The sequence below is a fragment of the Vidua chalybeata genome, chromosome 27 (genome assembly GCF_026979565.1).
Source record: "Vidua chalybeata isolate OUT-0048 chromosome 27, bVidCha1 merged haplotype, whole genome shotgun sequence".
NCBI lineage: Eukaryota > Metazoa > Chordata > Aves > Passeriformes > Viduidae > Vidua > Vidua chalybeata.
This window is the reverse complement of record NC_071556.1, coordinates 493,082-508,466: the sequence shown is the minus strand read 5'-3', so window position 1 is coordinate 508,466 and position 15,385 is coordinate 493,082. Positions and strand designations below refer to the sequence as shown.

The 15,385-nt window shown below is 46.0% G+C and overlaps 1 protein-coding gene across 5 annotated transcripts in view; it reads left to right on the top strand.

Annotated features, from left to right (window-relative positions):
- The window catches only part of CERS4 (ceramide synthase 4), a 41,872-nt gene extending 31,564 nt beyond the window's left edge, over positions 1-10,308 (top strand). For all 5 annotated transcript variants that reach the window (XM_053966010.1, XM_053966007.1, XM_053966008.1 and 2 more), the window contains 6 exons: positions 1,080-1,130; positions 4,778-4,870; positions 5,496-5,624; positions 5,879-5,985; positions 6,354-6,510; positions 9,182-10,308. In XM_053966010.1, the coding sequence (XP_053821985.1) occupies positions 1,080-1,130; positions 4,778-4,870; positions 5,496-5,624; positions 5,879-5,985; positions 6,354-6,510; positions 9,182-9,373 (729 nt within the window). In that variant the 3' untranslated portion in view covers positions 9,374-10,308. The remainder of the gene's footprint in view (positions 1-1,079; positions 1,131-4,777; positions 4,871-5,495; positions 5,625-5,878; positions 5,986-6,353; positions 6,511-9,181) is intronic.
- Positions 10,309-15,385: the final 5,077 nt, after the last annotated feature.

Genomic DNA, 15,385 nt, shown 5'->3' with positions numbered 1-15,385 from the left:
TGATAGCAAAAATCTCTGCCCGTAAAACAGCCTGTAACAAAGGAAAGTTATCTTCCAGTAGGCCGCCAGAAATCAGCTATATTTGCTGAGAACAGAGGAATGATGAAATTCAGGGATCTGGAGTTCCTTTCTAGTTTAGGTAAAGAGTATGCCATAGTTGTTTCATAGTTTTTGCTTTGTGCTTTCTGGTTCTATATCACACATCTCTCCTGGTTCTACACAAGTATTTGCTGTAAATTCTATTCCCAACCTCACTCCCAGTCAGCAGGGACTGTGTCTGTTCCAAATTACCACTGCACCTAAAACTACTGCCTCCTGCTTTGCCTCTGCATCGCCCACACACCAGCGGTGCTCAGTGGGAAGAAGAAATGCTGCCTTCTTGCCTCAGCTCTGATATCTGGAGCCCTGTAGAACCTAAAGAAAACTAGGTGCAAGGCATTGCTGTGTTCTGTGAGCTCTGACCCAGCCTGGGCACAGCTCCAGACAGAGCATGCTCAATGCAGGGAGGACCCTTGGGGACCTTAGTTGCCATGTTTCTATGAAGGTTTCAACACTGCCAAGTTCTAAACTAACAATTTTCTATTGAACAGAGTAGGATATTTTCAGAGGTTCATTACTTAACAAACTGCAGCATAACATTCACTGTTAAAGGAAAAACCACATACCTGACACACCAGTTTTCAGCCTTCTATCCACATTTAAGTGTCATTGTCTAAATCACAGATATTTCTATTTAAATACTTGTAAGATTATTTTTAAATGCTCAAAACATCACCACCACCTCAAGCTTGTAGAAGATGGCAAAAAGTTGGGAGAGGTCTTCTCTGAGCTATTTTATTTGGAACGGCTAAATAGTGTGTGAGATTCCAGGCAAATAGCCACAATTTGGAAATGTCACAAGCAGATGCAAGTCCTTGTAGTGGAAATGTCTTGGCAATTGGATTCTAGACAGTGAGACCAACTCTGCCTGTAATAAAATACAACAAAGTCTACAGTAGTAACAAACTAAAGGAATTAGACAACTGATAAGAAAAGAACTCCTCTGATATTCTCACGTACATGTTACATTTTTGTTGCAGAAGCCTTGGCTTTGGGACCACAGAGAGTGCTGGACAGGATATCCACAACAGGTGAGTCATACAAGAAAGAAAATTGCTGTTAGAAAATTGCTCTCATCTGGAGAGAACATCTTTGTACCTGGTATCATCTAATGCAAGAGAAGATGAATTGGCAGAGCACTTTGTCACTACCAAGAGAAAATGAAGACTTATGTTCCAGGGATTTTGTTTGACAGTCAAAGCTAGAGCAAGACCCCTTGACTGTGTGTGGAGGTTGCAAACCCATAAAGGGAAAAGTAATGCCCAATTCTAACAGTGTGAGGCAGAGGAAATGTAACGGGACAAATGACTGAAGAGTGAGGCAGTGCCTTAGAGGATGAGTCTCTGAACAATATTGCAAGAAGGCAAAAATTTTAGGGGCAAATCTGTAGTTCTTTGTAAAAATTAAACCATACAAACAAGTGGGGCTTGAATAGGAATGTAAGACTGCAAGGGTCACTCAGCTCCCTCTGTCTCCTGCTCTGTACACCTGTGGTACATGTCTTGTCAAAAACAGTGGGAGCCTCCATAATGGCACACTGTGATGGACTGACCCTGGCTGGCCACAGTGTGCCCACCAAGCCCATTTTTCTCTCCCCTCCTCAAATGGAAAGTGGGGAGAAAATATAGCAAAAGGCTCATGGGTTGAGATAAGGACAGGGAGAGAGCATCCCTGGTTACCATCACAGGTAAAACAGGCTTGACTTGGGGAAAAATTATTTTAATTTACTGTTAATCAAATAAGAGTTAGTTTAAGAAGAAATAAGCCCAAATCTTAAAAACACCTTCCCTTCCCTTCTTCCTGGGCTTAACCTCACCCCCACATTCTCCACCTCCTCCCCTGCAGTGGTGCAGCGAGATGTGGAATGGGGGTTGTGGTCAGTCCATTGCACCTTGTCTCTGCTGCTCCTTCTTCCTGCTCTGGTAGCAGGGTTCTCCGGTGGGAGACAGCTCTCCATGAACCTCTCCACTGTGGATCCTTTGCACAGGATGCAGTCTGTTAGGAATGGACTGCTCCATCGTGGGTCCACCACAGGTCCACAGGTGCTGCCAGGAGCTTGCCCCAGCACAGAGTCTCCACAGGCTCAGAGTTTCCTTAGGCCACATCCCCCCGCTCTAGTCAGGGGTCCTTCATGGACTGCAGGTGGATTTCTGCTCCCCGTGGACCTCTGTGGGCTGCAGGGGCACAGCCTGTATGACCATGACCTGCTGGGAATCTCTGCTCCAGCACCAGGAGCTCCTCCTCCTGTTGCACTGACCTGAGGGTCTACAGAGCCGTATCTCATAGTCTCACGCCTCTCTCCACACTCTTTCCCAGCAGTTTTTTCCATTCTTAAATACATTTCCTCAAGCCAATGCCACTATCATTCATGGAGCCAGCAGCAGATCCATCTTGGAGGTGTCTGGAGCTGGCTCTGTTGGACAGGGAGCAGCTTCTGGCATCTCACAGCAGCCGCCCCTGCCCCCACCCCGCTACCAAAACCCTTCCATGTAAATCCAACACACACCAATTTTCCAACATTTGTAACAACCAGAAAAGACCAAAACCAGGGCTGGTCATGTCCCACTGGCAAAGAGCAAGTCAAGGACAAACCTGTGTATTAGCAGGAACAACAAATGTATTAATTTACAATTTCTACTAAACAGACCATGTCCTGTGCTACAGACAATGACAAAAGAAACACCAGTTCTTCCAAATAGTCTGATCTTTGGGGGAAAAGAAATAGCTTCTGATCCAGACCTCCTGCTAGGATAACCTGGAGTGTGACCAGCACATACCAGCTAGGGAGATGTTCATATCCTCCCTGGAAGCCCCAGGGCATCCAGCTGTTCTTCCTCTTGTGGCCAGTTTCTGGTGCTACAAAGGAAAACAAAGTAAAATTTATGAAGGCCATAAATAACGAGTTGGTATTAGGGAGGACAATACTTCATGTTCCTTTGAAAATGGTTGCAAAGCCCCTTTAGTGATAGTAATTATTTATCAAATAGATTCAGGTTTAAGGAGGTCATGTAATGCAACAACAGCAAAAATTGCATGTTAAGTAACAAGATCTTGCTGAGTGGGTCTAAGCTTTCCGTTTCCCAGCTGTAAAAGCCCAGATAATTTACCCAAAAGAATGTGAATTACATTTCCTGCTGGGGTTGGATTTTTCCCCCCATTAGTTTGATTAAACTGGAAAATTTGTGACAGAGTGCAGAGTATCTGATGCGTCTTCAAGCCTAAAAAGGGAATGATTTATTCAGCTACTCCTTTTCCACCAAAATGAATTTGTTTATGTAGTTTTTAAAACTCTGTACTGTCTGCTCAGGAATCTGAATAATGCTGAAGAAATCCTAAAAATATTCATGATCTTCATGGTGGTTCCCTAAATGTTTGACTTGGTAAAGTTGAATTTCCCCTGCTGTTTGATTTAATCTTGGCACAGATGACATTTAGTAAGTGAGTGTGTTGTTCAGTTGAACTATTTCCCCCTGTAGCTGCAGGAGCTAGCTTTGTTGATTAGGTTGTAGTATTGGGTTTTCACTGCCTGTTTTTGGTAGCAGGAGGCTACAGAGGTGGCTTCTGTAGGAAGTTGCCAGAACCCTCCTCCATGTCCAGCAGAGGCAATCCCTGGTGGCTCCAAGTTGAACATGCCACTGGCCAAGGCTGGGCCAATTAGAAATAGCGGTAACACCTCTGTGATAACAGATTTAAAAAGAAAGAAAAAAAAAAAGTTATTGCACAGTTGTATTTGCAGCCAGAGAAGAGCAGGCTGAGAACATGGGAGAGGAACAACTCTGCAGACACCAAGGGCAGTGGAGAAGGAGGGGCAGGAGGTGCTCCAGGTGCAGGAGCTGAGGTTCCTGTGCAGGCTGTGCAGGGTGAAGCAGCTGTGCCCCTGCAGCCCATGTGGATCCACAGGGGATGCAGAGACCCACCTGCAACCCATGGAGGAGGAGCCCACACCAGAGTAGGGGGATGCCTGAGAGGAGGCTGTGGCCTTGTGGGAGACCCATGGAGAGAGGAGCCCTGCTCCCATGCTGGAGCAGCCTGTCCTTGAAGGAGTCACCCCATGAAAGAGTGACCCTCACTGCAGCAGTTTGGGAAGGACTGTTTTCCATGGGATGAACTTATGTTGTGCCAGTTCGCAGAGAGCTGTTTCCTGTGGGATAGACTCACACTGGAGAAATTCATGAAGAACTGTTTCCCATGGGAGGGAACCCCACAGTGCAGCAGGGGAACCATTCCTCTCCCTGAGCAGCAGGAGAAGCCATGGGTGCTGAACTGACCATAACCCCCATTCCCATCTCCTTGCATCACTGGGGTATGAGGTAGAGCTGGGAAGGAGGGAGGAGCAGGGGGAAAGGTGTTTCTAAGGGTTTATTTCACTTCTCACGATCGTGCTCTGATTTTGTTAGCAATTAACTTAATTCATATCTGTAATTAGAGTCTGTTTTGCCCAGGACTATATTTGATGAGTAATCTGTCCTGGTCCTTATCTCAGCTCATGAACCCTTTGTTATATTTTCTCCCCTCTGTCCAGCTGTGCATGGGAGTGACAGAGTGGCTTTGGTGGCTGCCTGGCATCCAGTCAGCATCAACCCACCATAGTTGTCTTTTGCCTTGGAAGGAATTTTCACTTGCAGCCCTTGCATTAATGTATCTGGTGGGTGTTTCCCTGTGTCTCCCTCTCCCACAGCCTCTCCAGCCCTCCCTGTTCTGGTACTACATGCTGGAGCTCTCCTTCTACTGGTCACTGGTCTTCACCTTGCCTTTTGACGTGAAGAGGAAGGTGAGTGGCAGTCTCAGGGGAGAATCAAGTACAAACAGGACACAAGCTGAACACTTAGGAGAGTGATCTCTAAGAGCATGTGTACAGTGCTAGTCAAGGTTTTGTGGCACTCTCTCCTTGCTCATTCACAGGAATTTTCATTCCCAGTCATTGGCTTTCTCTACTCTGGGAAGTGGAGAACACCACCCCTGATATAGAAAGGTACAAAGTACTGCAGAGTTCTCAATCCAAACTTAAAATCCAAATATAAAAATTGCTCTTCTGTCATTCTTCTAGGCTGCACTGATCATAGAGACAGGAAAAGAGGTGGTTCTCTGCCAGTAAAGATGCTTGTGTTCCTGGTGCCAGTGTCCCAACAGACATCAGGCCATGACTGGTGGGAGGAAAGAATGTTCTTTGTTGTGAGATCCTCAGTTTACACCACGAGCTCTTCATTCCTGGGTCTCTTGGTTGCCTACATTTCTAGAATGCATTTGGAAAAATTATTACATGGGCAAGACTTGGTAGTGGGAGGTTTCTTAAGCACTAGGTAGAGAGATATCATTGCTACCTGCAGGAGCCATGCTTGGACTGAGGCAGGAGGTGCATTATGTATTTTATGCTCTGCTGTTCCTCTTCTCATCAGGATTTCAAGGAGCAGATAGTCCATCATGCTGCAACCATCTTCCTGATCAGTTTTTCATACTGTGCCAACTACATCCGCATTGGGACACTGGTGATGGTGATTCATGATGCTTCTGATTGCTTCCTAGAGGTGAGCCAGGCAGAGCCTAATCAGCAGTGGTGCTCTTCAGTCACAGAATGTCCTTCTATCTAACACAGGCCAAACACTGGGGTATTCCACAGATCCTTCTGCTGCTCTGCTGACCCAGCAAAGGGTGCCCAGCTGAGAGCTGGGCAGAGCTGTGGTTACCTGCATGCAGGTTGTGTCATACCTGTCTCATTAACCCCCTGGAATGCGTGCAGATGCTGTCTTGGCTGCTGTATAATTGTTATTTCTCCTTCCAGCCAACTAAGATATTCAATTACATGAAGTGGAAAAAAACTTGTGACAGCCTCTTTATGATCTTCTCAGCTGTTTTCCTGATCAGCCGCCTGGTCATTTACCCCTACACGTGAGTCTGCTGCAGTGAGGGACATAGAAAAGCTGCTTTCTGAGAGACAGGACAATCACCTGGGTGCTGCAGCCTTTGTTTTTTGTCCTGGAGCATGTGTTCCTCCCCTTTGCACATGGGTGCCACATGGCTGTTGCACTTGCCTTGGGGGTAAACAAGGCTGCTCTTTGGGTTCATGGAGCAGTCCTGGAGCCCTGGGCCAGTGGCTCCATCCCGTGTACACTATCAGTGTACACCTGATAGCTGGGATAGGTAAAGATGGAAGCGGCTGATCTGAAACGTCCTCTGTGACTACAAATTTCTGGGGCTTAATTGTGGCCCTGTTAACAACAAGCTTTCTCTGCACTGCAATCCCCTCTCTTTTCCAGAGTGCTTTATAACACCTACTATTACTCCATGGAGATATTCCAGCCCTTCTTTGGATATTACTTTGTGAATGTTCTCCTGATAATTCTGCAGCTGCTCCATGTCTTCTGGTCCTGCCTAATTATTCACATGGTCTGCAAGTTCATCCTCCAGGGCACGGTATGCATCAGTTTGTGCTATCCTTTACATCACATGGGGAGGGAGGGTCCACCTAGACTGCTTGAGAATACAGGGGTCCATCTGGCATGGATTCCTTATTGTTCTATTGAAATTATACATGTATGTTTCCAACAGTGAGATGGAAGGAAATGCAGTTATATTAGGGAAAGTTGACCAAAAAATTTTTATTAATCACTACAATATTGGGTCCACTTCTGATGCTTGTATTCAACAAAAGTATGGATTGGACTCCAGGAGAGATGTCTGTGAACAAAACCAGTGACATCTGAGTAAAAATCCCAACACTTTGTGCAGTGTGATTTGCATTTGTAACAAGACTAAGAAATCAAGGAAGAGGAAATTGTCATGATTGGTGAGATCAGTGCAGAAGTGTTTCCCTTACTGTAGAGAATTTTTTATTACAATTGTGTTACGGTGCTGTAGATTCCACACAGTAGGTATTTCTGTCTCAAGCAGCTGCCTGGGCTCTTCCTCCAGCAGTGGAGGGCAACAGGCGTGCCCAAATTATGATCCATTCCATACTTCACCTGGCAGTGCTGCTCAACAGGCACAGAGCAACCAGAGATGAGTATCTGAGCTCCAGCTGTATAAACTGAAATGGAATGCATCCCACATCCCACTCTTTCTGGCCTGTAGTATTTGCTGCAAGACCAAAGTGCTGCTCAGCATGAAATTCTTCCCAAAATCAAAGCCATGACTGGCCACATGCCAAGGATGCAGTCCAAAGGTGACCAGTCAGTGCCTAGTGGGAACTGACCTCAGAGCCCAGGCTGATTTGTTTTATTAGTATCCAACTGAGGAATTTTGTCTTACAGGAACTGAGAGCAAGCATTAAAGGCTCCTCTTTATCCTGATTGTTCCCATTTTCTTTATCTGCCTTCCCTTAAGGTAGTACAGAGCAAATTACTTGCAGATCAGGAAACAGGGCTGGAAATGAGGACACAACTGAAGACAGCCTTTTACTGTTTTCCTAGTTTTTGTGAGGGCTGAATTAACCACTGCAGTTACTGTAGTGTAAAATGATGAGGTAATAAATAGTCTTATTAGAAAGTAAAAACCATCAGGGAGGAAAATCCTGAAGCATATCCAGATTTTTTCCTATTTTATCTAAAATGGATACGCCAGATTTGTTATAAAAATATATTTGAAAACTTTCTATACTGAGCAGTAAAAAGCAAAAAAGAATTGTTCTAGACAGATCTGTTTCAATGACAATATTTAGTAGCCCAAAGCAGTATCAGCAAGAATACAGGACCAGGAAATTCTCTCTTTGAGAGCCACGAAACTTTTGCTGCAATCAGTTAATGTTCTTCTTGCAGGCCTTTCTGGTCTCCACAGTTTTCCTCTCTGGCTACAGGATAATCTTTACCACCTTTTCACATGATGTTTCCTAATCCCAAGTAATTAGAACTCAGCCTAGATCCTGAAGTACAAGTTTCATTCCCTCATAGAGGGAGCAGCTTTATAGTTCCTTTGGGAATCTTGCCAGATTTAAGGCCTCAGCCACATTCTCTGGCTATAAATGGATATATTTAGAAATATTGACTACTATTTGTCCTTATGCTGCAGGTCCAGACTCCTGTATATTTCCTGATCTGTCAGTTCCAGAGTGATCCAAGGTGCAGGTTGTCCACAGCAGATACTATCTCCCACCCGTATTGTCCTTGGAGGCAGATTGAATTCAGTGCAAATTTAGATTTTTACAAATCCTGTCTGCATCTGGTTGTAGTGATCTCTGGAAAGAGCATGAGCTGAAATAGAGTTCTCAATATGCTCTGGGAGATCTCAAGAAGAATGGACAGCCATAAATGGAGACTAAATTTCTGGACAGCACCTGATTTTCCCCTGAGCAGTTTCTAAAGCTGATATCACAGAAGGGGTTTGCAGATTTCCCTCTGTCCAACAAGGAGTGTGACACTGAATTTGTCCCCAGTATTGGCATCTTATATGGCAGAGTAGAGACAGCCTGAGTAGCCTGGAAGTGCTGAGCTGCTTTTTTCTAAGCTGTCGTTTTATCCCATTATTTATTTTTTGCCTTCCTTTTAAGGCAGTTAATTAAATACTTACAGAAGTGGATTACAGGTCTCTCAGTCAATAAACAGCAAGAGGAAAAGCCTGACCATAAAACTGAATGTAGTCAGAGTGGAGTGGCTTTGTGTTGAGCCTTTGGGAAGCATATGTTTCCAGCCTGTCCCAAGCAGTGTTGTCAGCCTGTAGCCACCCAGGCCATGTAGGCAGAAGTTAGCTCCTTGTCCCTTTTGGAAAGTGTAAAATAACTTGATTAGCTGCCTCCCCCATCCTTCTCTCTCATGCTGATGACCACAGCAGTGTGCATCTCCTCAGGCTCACACAGTTGTCCTCAGTCCTGAGCATTTGTGGTTTTGTTCTGCTTCACAGCCTGTAATTCCTAATTTCAGGAATTATGTGTATCAGGAAGATGTATCAGGATCACAGATGAGATTCCAGTGAGACTGAAAGCAAAGAGGCAGGGAGAATCTCTTCCCAAGGGTAATGGAAAAGCTGAAGGGACAGAGCAGGACTGTGCTGAGTGGCTGACGCAGCAGGTGCATGGTCAGCCTGTGGCTCAGCCATCGCTGCTGCTTGTGCAATTGCTGTGTTTATCTGGCTTCTCACTCACCTGCCTTTGTAGATGGAAAAGGACATGAGAAGTGACACAGAAGAAAGTGACAAGGATGAAGAAAGAGATAAAATTAGAGAAAAGGAGAAAAATGGGATCACATGTTTCAGCAACGTCACAAGCAATGGTTACATCCAGAGGAATGGATCTGAGCCCCTGGACAAGAGAGCCCACCGTGCCAATGGCCATGCCAAGGAAAGATAGCTGCTGTCCTGTGCTGCTGGCTTGGCCTCCAGCGACCCCAGGCCACCATCTGTAGAAAGAGTTTTGCTCACTGTGTAGATTAACTGGAGTGCAATTGCAGTATTGTAGCCGAATTCCTGCTTCTCATAAACCAAAATGTTTATTGTCAGTGGATATTTGAAGAAATTTTTTTGTCTTCCTTCAGTAAAAGCTTACTATAGGTTGTAGCCTCAAAACAGATAGCAAGGGATCAAAGTGGTTTGACTTGTATTGAGACTGTACCATAATTGTTGTCAATTGTGTTAATCTTGAAAAATACTTTAAAATAAGAAGGTGGATAAACTCTGGCAGTGTCAAGTTTTACCCACCTAATATTTGATAGGAATCAGTTTAGCCTGGATCAGCCTCTGGAGGCCCTGGCCTATTGCCAGTGATTATTATGGCTGACAAGTGACAAATCTTACCACTGGGATACCTCTTCTGAGAAAACAGGTGCCCTGTATACATTTACAAAATTAAAACTGAGCATAGTGAAATGAAAGCTTTTGGAAAGGCATAAAATAAAACATACTCTTCTCAAAGGAAGTACTCTTTGTGCCAGTGACCAGTTTTTTGTAATGGCATGGATCTCAGTCCCTGCTTATTGCCCCTAAGGAGGGAGCTCCAAAGCCCAGGCTGGAGGAGTACTCACACAAATCACATTGGAAGAGCTGGGAAATCCAGACAGATGTTTTTCAACACTTAGGAGTTGGACTTGATTATCCTTGTGGGTCCGTTCCAACACATAATATTCTGTAATTCTGTGATAATTGGTAGTTGGAAGCACGTGTTCTGTATGCTGTGATCTGAGGTCTCACCTCTCTGTAGGTGCTGTGCTCAGGAGGGATATTGAAATGATACATCATTTTGTACTACTGAATGTAAATGTTCTTTATAAATTACTTTAAAAGGTTTGATCATCTGGTCTCTTTTCTACTTCTTTAACCACCAGGAGGTAAACCTGGCTGGCTGCACCTTACAGGTGGATGTGTGATGAGGGAGACCCATGTGGGTGCCATTGCCAAGGGGAAGATGTTGCCTGCACAGGACACACAGCCACACTGAGCCATGCCAGTAAAGACCTGCAGCTGCCAGGTTTGTGTCCTGCTCAGTAAGACTGTGTTTGGCCCTGGAACAAGGAACAATTTGGGACACCCCTACACTAGATCTAGGGGCAGGCCAGGTTACTTGGTACTGCCAGGACAATGGCAAGTCCAAGATGGCAACACTGGGGAGGTGCTTTGGCCTTGCAAGGGTAGGAGGAGATAAATTAATATCTATTCTTCTTCTTTTGTGAGGTTTTAGGAGGTTTGGGAAGATCCCTGTTGTAAAATCACATCACCTCTCCTCCGAGGAACAGAATGCTTCCCAGAGGCTGCATAATGCTCAGTGGAGCCAGTGTATGTTAATGCCTGCTGGATTTGGTTCTCAGGGCTTTGTTGTGTCCCTGAAGATTGAGATAAGCTTGTTAGGAGGCAAATCTGGTTCTTATGAAAGATACATCAAGTATGCGGGAGAGCTGTTGGATTTGAAAATTACTGAGTGCTGCCTTTAGCTGAGCATAACAGTGATGAGTCATGAGATATATCAGCTGCTGAATTTGTTTTCTTGCCATCAAATTGCTAAGTCTTGAAGAAGCATTCAGCTTCCTCCCTGCACTGCTCCATCTTCTCTCTTTATGTTTGCTCCAGGGCTGGGAAGCTTCAGAGTAGTGTGATAGTTTAAGAATTTACTGTATCTATCTCCTGCTCTCTTCACACATGGGGCATCACAGCTCCACCCACAGGACAGCTGTTGTAGAAAACTTGCAGCAAGTCTGCCACTTGTGTGCTGAGAAACCCAGCAGAGCATATCATGGAACCACCAAATCCATTAGATTGGGGAAGGCCTCTGAGATCATCAAGTACAGCCTGTGACCAGTCACCACTTTTTCAGTCAGAGGAGAGTCCAGTCACTTCTTAACTACCTCCAGGGATGGTGATTCCACCACCTCCCTGGGCAACCCATTCCAATGTTTAACAATCCCTTCCATGAAAAAATTCTTCTTGATGTCCAACCCAAACGTCCCCTGGCATGGCTTGAGTTCATTTCCTCTGTTCCTGTCACTTGTTACCTGGGAGCAGAGCCCAACTCCCACCTGGCTGCACCCTCCTGTTCGGGAGTTGTAGAGAGTGAGATCACCCTGTGCCTCCTTTTCTCCAGGCTGAGTCGTCCCCCAGCTCCCTCAGCTTCTCCTCATAGGACTTACTCTCTAATGGAGAGTTCTGTCTCCAGATGGAGCACCGGGCACCGCAGCAGGGCCTGACTCTCTTTTCCCCATACTTTTATCCCCCCATATGCACAGACGAGATGTGCATCACACAGTGTGTGCCCACATAATGTTAGTGAGCAACTGTGGGAGATGAGGCATGCAGCTCCAGGTGAGCCATGAGAAAAAGAGCATATATAAATGCTTCCAGGTTGCTGTGAGGTGGGTGAGTCAAGGCTGGCACAGTGTGGCCTCCAGCCTGCCCTAGCCCAAAATTATGGCTGACATGAATCTGCTGACTCCAGTAGATGTGGACATCTGGTGCTGTTTTGGATCTTGTTTTAAGAATAATTTGGCACTGTTGTTTCCTTCTTCCTGCACAGAGTAAATTTCAAAGATCTCCATTATCACATTGTTTCACCTTATTTAACATTATTTTATTCAGAAATGTATGCCCAAGGGAACCTCTTCTTGGATGCCTGTACTTGGAACAACATTGCTTTTCTCATTCTTACAGGTACAGCAGACACAGTGCCTGCAAATAAAGGCAAGGCCTTGTTCAAAAAGCTGAAGTCACGTCTAAACAAGGGAAGGGACCTATAACTTTGTCAGATGAATGTAAGCATGAGATAAAGCAGGCCAAGAAATATCCCGAGAAACAACTTGAAAGGCAATACCAGTCTCTGAAACATTGGCAAGATGGCTGGATTCAGAAACTATGGTGACAGACAGCAGGAACACTGGGATAGGTCAGGCTAGAGCCAAGAAATGCAGTGAGCTGCCCTGTGTGGCTCCCCAGCTGAGGGAGAGAGGGTCCAATGCCCGACATTTCACTGAGAGCATATTCCAAGAGGATCTACTTCAAACCAATATGTGAGAAAATGTTACCTAGCACACAGATTAACTGAGTAACAGCAAACCTTCAAACCCACTGGCAGGAGGTAATTTGTTCTTAGAGGAGTTCACCTACCAACTGTGGAATGCCATTCTTTGTTTCAAATCATCTTGTTATCAGAAAAATTTAAGGTTCCAAGTGGGAATGTAAGAAACTACAGCCTTTTGTAGTCTGACATGCAGACTGGTCAGAGCAGTAGAAAGTATTATATGTGATAGAAATTTTGGAAACAGATATGAACATAATAGGAAAGAGTTGCCATGTGGGGCATCTGTGGGGAAGTTGTCTCACTCTGCTGGAGTTACTCTAAAGAATTGGTGAGCACATGTAGTGGAGAGAACCTGCACCCTGTTCAGCTTTGCAAAGGCATTCAGAAAGGTCCCTCAGCAGCCTGAGGAAACCCACCTGAGCTGACTATGAGAGACCAACACTGATTGTTTGCAGCTTGTTGCAGGTGCCCCCAAAAAGGAGGAGGGAAAGGCAGAGAGCAAAATCATCTGATAATGAAGGTTCTTCATGATGGTGTTGCAGGTTGTCTGCTGCAGTTCACAGCACGGAGGGACTGACAGAACACAGGTGAAGCTGAGTGGAGCAGAGGAAGGTGGTGCAGGAGAGAGTGTCCTGAAGTGCTGGTCTGTGTGTGAGCACTCCAGAACCGCTCTGGGGAGCAGTGCCTCAGCTTTGTGCTCAGTACATGATGATTCAAAATGCAAACAGGATATGGGATATCGCTAGCCAAGATGAAGGAACCAAAACTAGGACTGCTGGGGCCTTGAAGATGCCAGAAGATTTTAATGGATGTAGACGGTCTCCCCTGGGACCTCCATCCACACCCTCTGCCGGGTGTCAGAGCTGATTCAGAGATAAGGGCTGTGCAGCCTGAGAAGGAAAAGCCTGATGGAAAGCGGGTGCAAGAGAGATGACCCTGCTGATAGTGTCTCCGGGTACATGTCATCTGTGAAACAGTGTGAAATTGAAATCAGCCACCTCCTTGACACTCTCTAAATTACTCTCGTGTACTAGGACATTCTTACCCCACCTCCAAGCTCACAGGCAGGTCAAAACAAGTGATGATATTTCAACTAGTCTGACATACTCATGGGATTGAACAAGAGGTGAGGACAGTGAGTGATGAGCTGTTGAATTGGGAATCCTGATTTAGCAGTGAGATTTATGCCTTACTAATACCTGCTTGCTGCTGGCAGCCTCTGGTTTCTTTGCCACCGTCTTGACTAGAATGGGAGTGTCAGAGAGATTCTGGCACCATGAATACTGGCTGCCACCTGGAACTATTTGGGAAGACTTGAAGGAGACTGCAGACATAGAGTACCCACAGCCTCAGCACCTCCTGCTCTGCATCCCTGGTGCCCCTGTTATTGATCTTTGTCCGATGCATCTTTGGAAGGTGAGTGCAGCACCTCTGGTTTCTCCTGTGCTGGTTGCCACCAGTGTTTTGTAGGGCTGCTCCAGCATAATCCTTACCTGCCTCCTGACCACTACAAAGTGTACATGGGATTGTCCCCAAGAATAATGAATCTCTCTGCTTTTCATACCACATGGTATTTGTATGGTATGGCAGCTCTTTCCCCTGCCCTCCCTCTCTCCTGTACCTGTAGGTGTGAAAAGTCCTACCTTAGCTGTGGGTGGGTCCCTCTGGAGACAGTCCAAGACAGATAAGGCAGCTTGCAGCACAGATAAGGGATTTACTAGGTATGTCAGTGCTGGGAGCCCCTAGCTGACCCAGGGTTCAGCCTGATCCTAGAGGATGCTCCTGAAGGTGCTATCTGAGGTCCCTACCCCAGAGCTCCTAGAGCTGCTGTGGGACCTCTTTTTGCCCAGCTCTGCCTCACTTTCTCCTCCTGACACCAGAGGACCCCAGTTCTGTCAGGGGTGATGATACACTCCAATGTCCCAGCTGCAGCATGGCACCCGCAGGGAGCCTGAGGACTGGCTAGCATCTCCCCAGAACTTGTGTGTGTAAATGAGGCAGATACACATTGCTCATCCCATGAGATGGATTCAGAAAGGGCTTTGAGCCCCTTTTCCAGGAACAAGGACTGACACATGGGGAGGTGTAGATCAGCCCTCGCGCTCGGAAAATTGGAAACTGGTCAGTTAAAGTAGGGCTGTGTGCAGAATTGCCAGCATGCTTTCCACCAGGCAGAGCGGGATTCCAGAAGGGAAAAGGGGAGGACATGAAGTATCAAAACTGTGGTCAGCAAACCTGCCCTAAGCTGGGACAGAGGGTCTCTCCTGGAGGAGCCAGGGGAGCATTGGCCCATCTGCCCTGAGTGCTGGCTCCTGCCTGCAGTGCACAGCCATGTAATAAGATGTGGCAGATGAGGGCTGTAGGAAGAGCCAGAGTTAATTCCAGGGTCATCAGGTCTTCCCTCAAAGAAGGAAAGGCAAGTTGTACCTGCCTGTCTTCCTAGAAACAACATGATTTAGGACACAATGCCTCCCACTAGAGCTTTGCTGGGGTTTCCTGCAGGAAACAGCATATTCCCATGTGTTCTGTCCTTGGCTCCTGCTGCAGACAATGATCAGGTACCCTGGACACAGAGCCATGGGACACTCAGACACTTGCAGACTGGTTTTGTGGCATCCTTTGTGTCGGAGTCCAGGACATCCCTCTGGCTGCCCTGGCTGTCTCGAGACCCTGGCAGGGGGCTCGGGGACCTTGGCAAGAAGTCAAAAACACCTATGGCTTCAATTTTAGCCTGTGGAAAAAGCTGTCAATTTTGTATGAGGAATTACAAGCCACAAGGGTTTGAGTAGTGTGATATTTGAATTAACACAGGATGGAAAAGTAGAAATTTGGGATTTTTAGAATGGGGTTCAAGGGGGTACA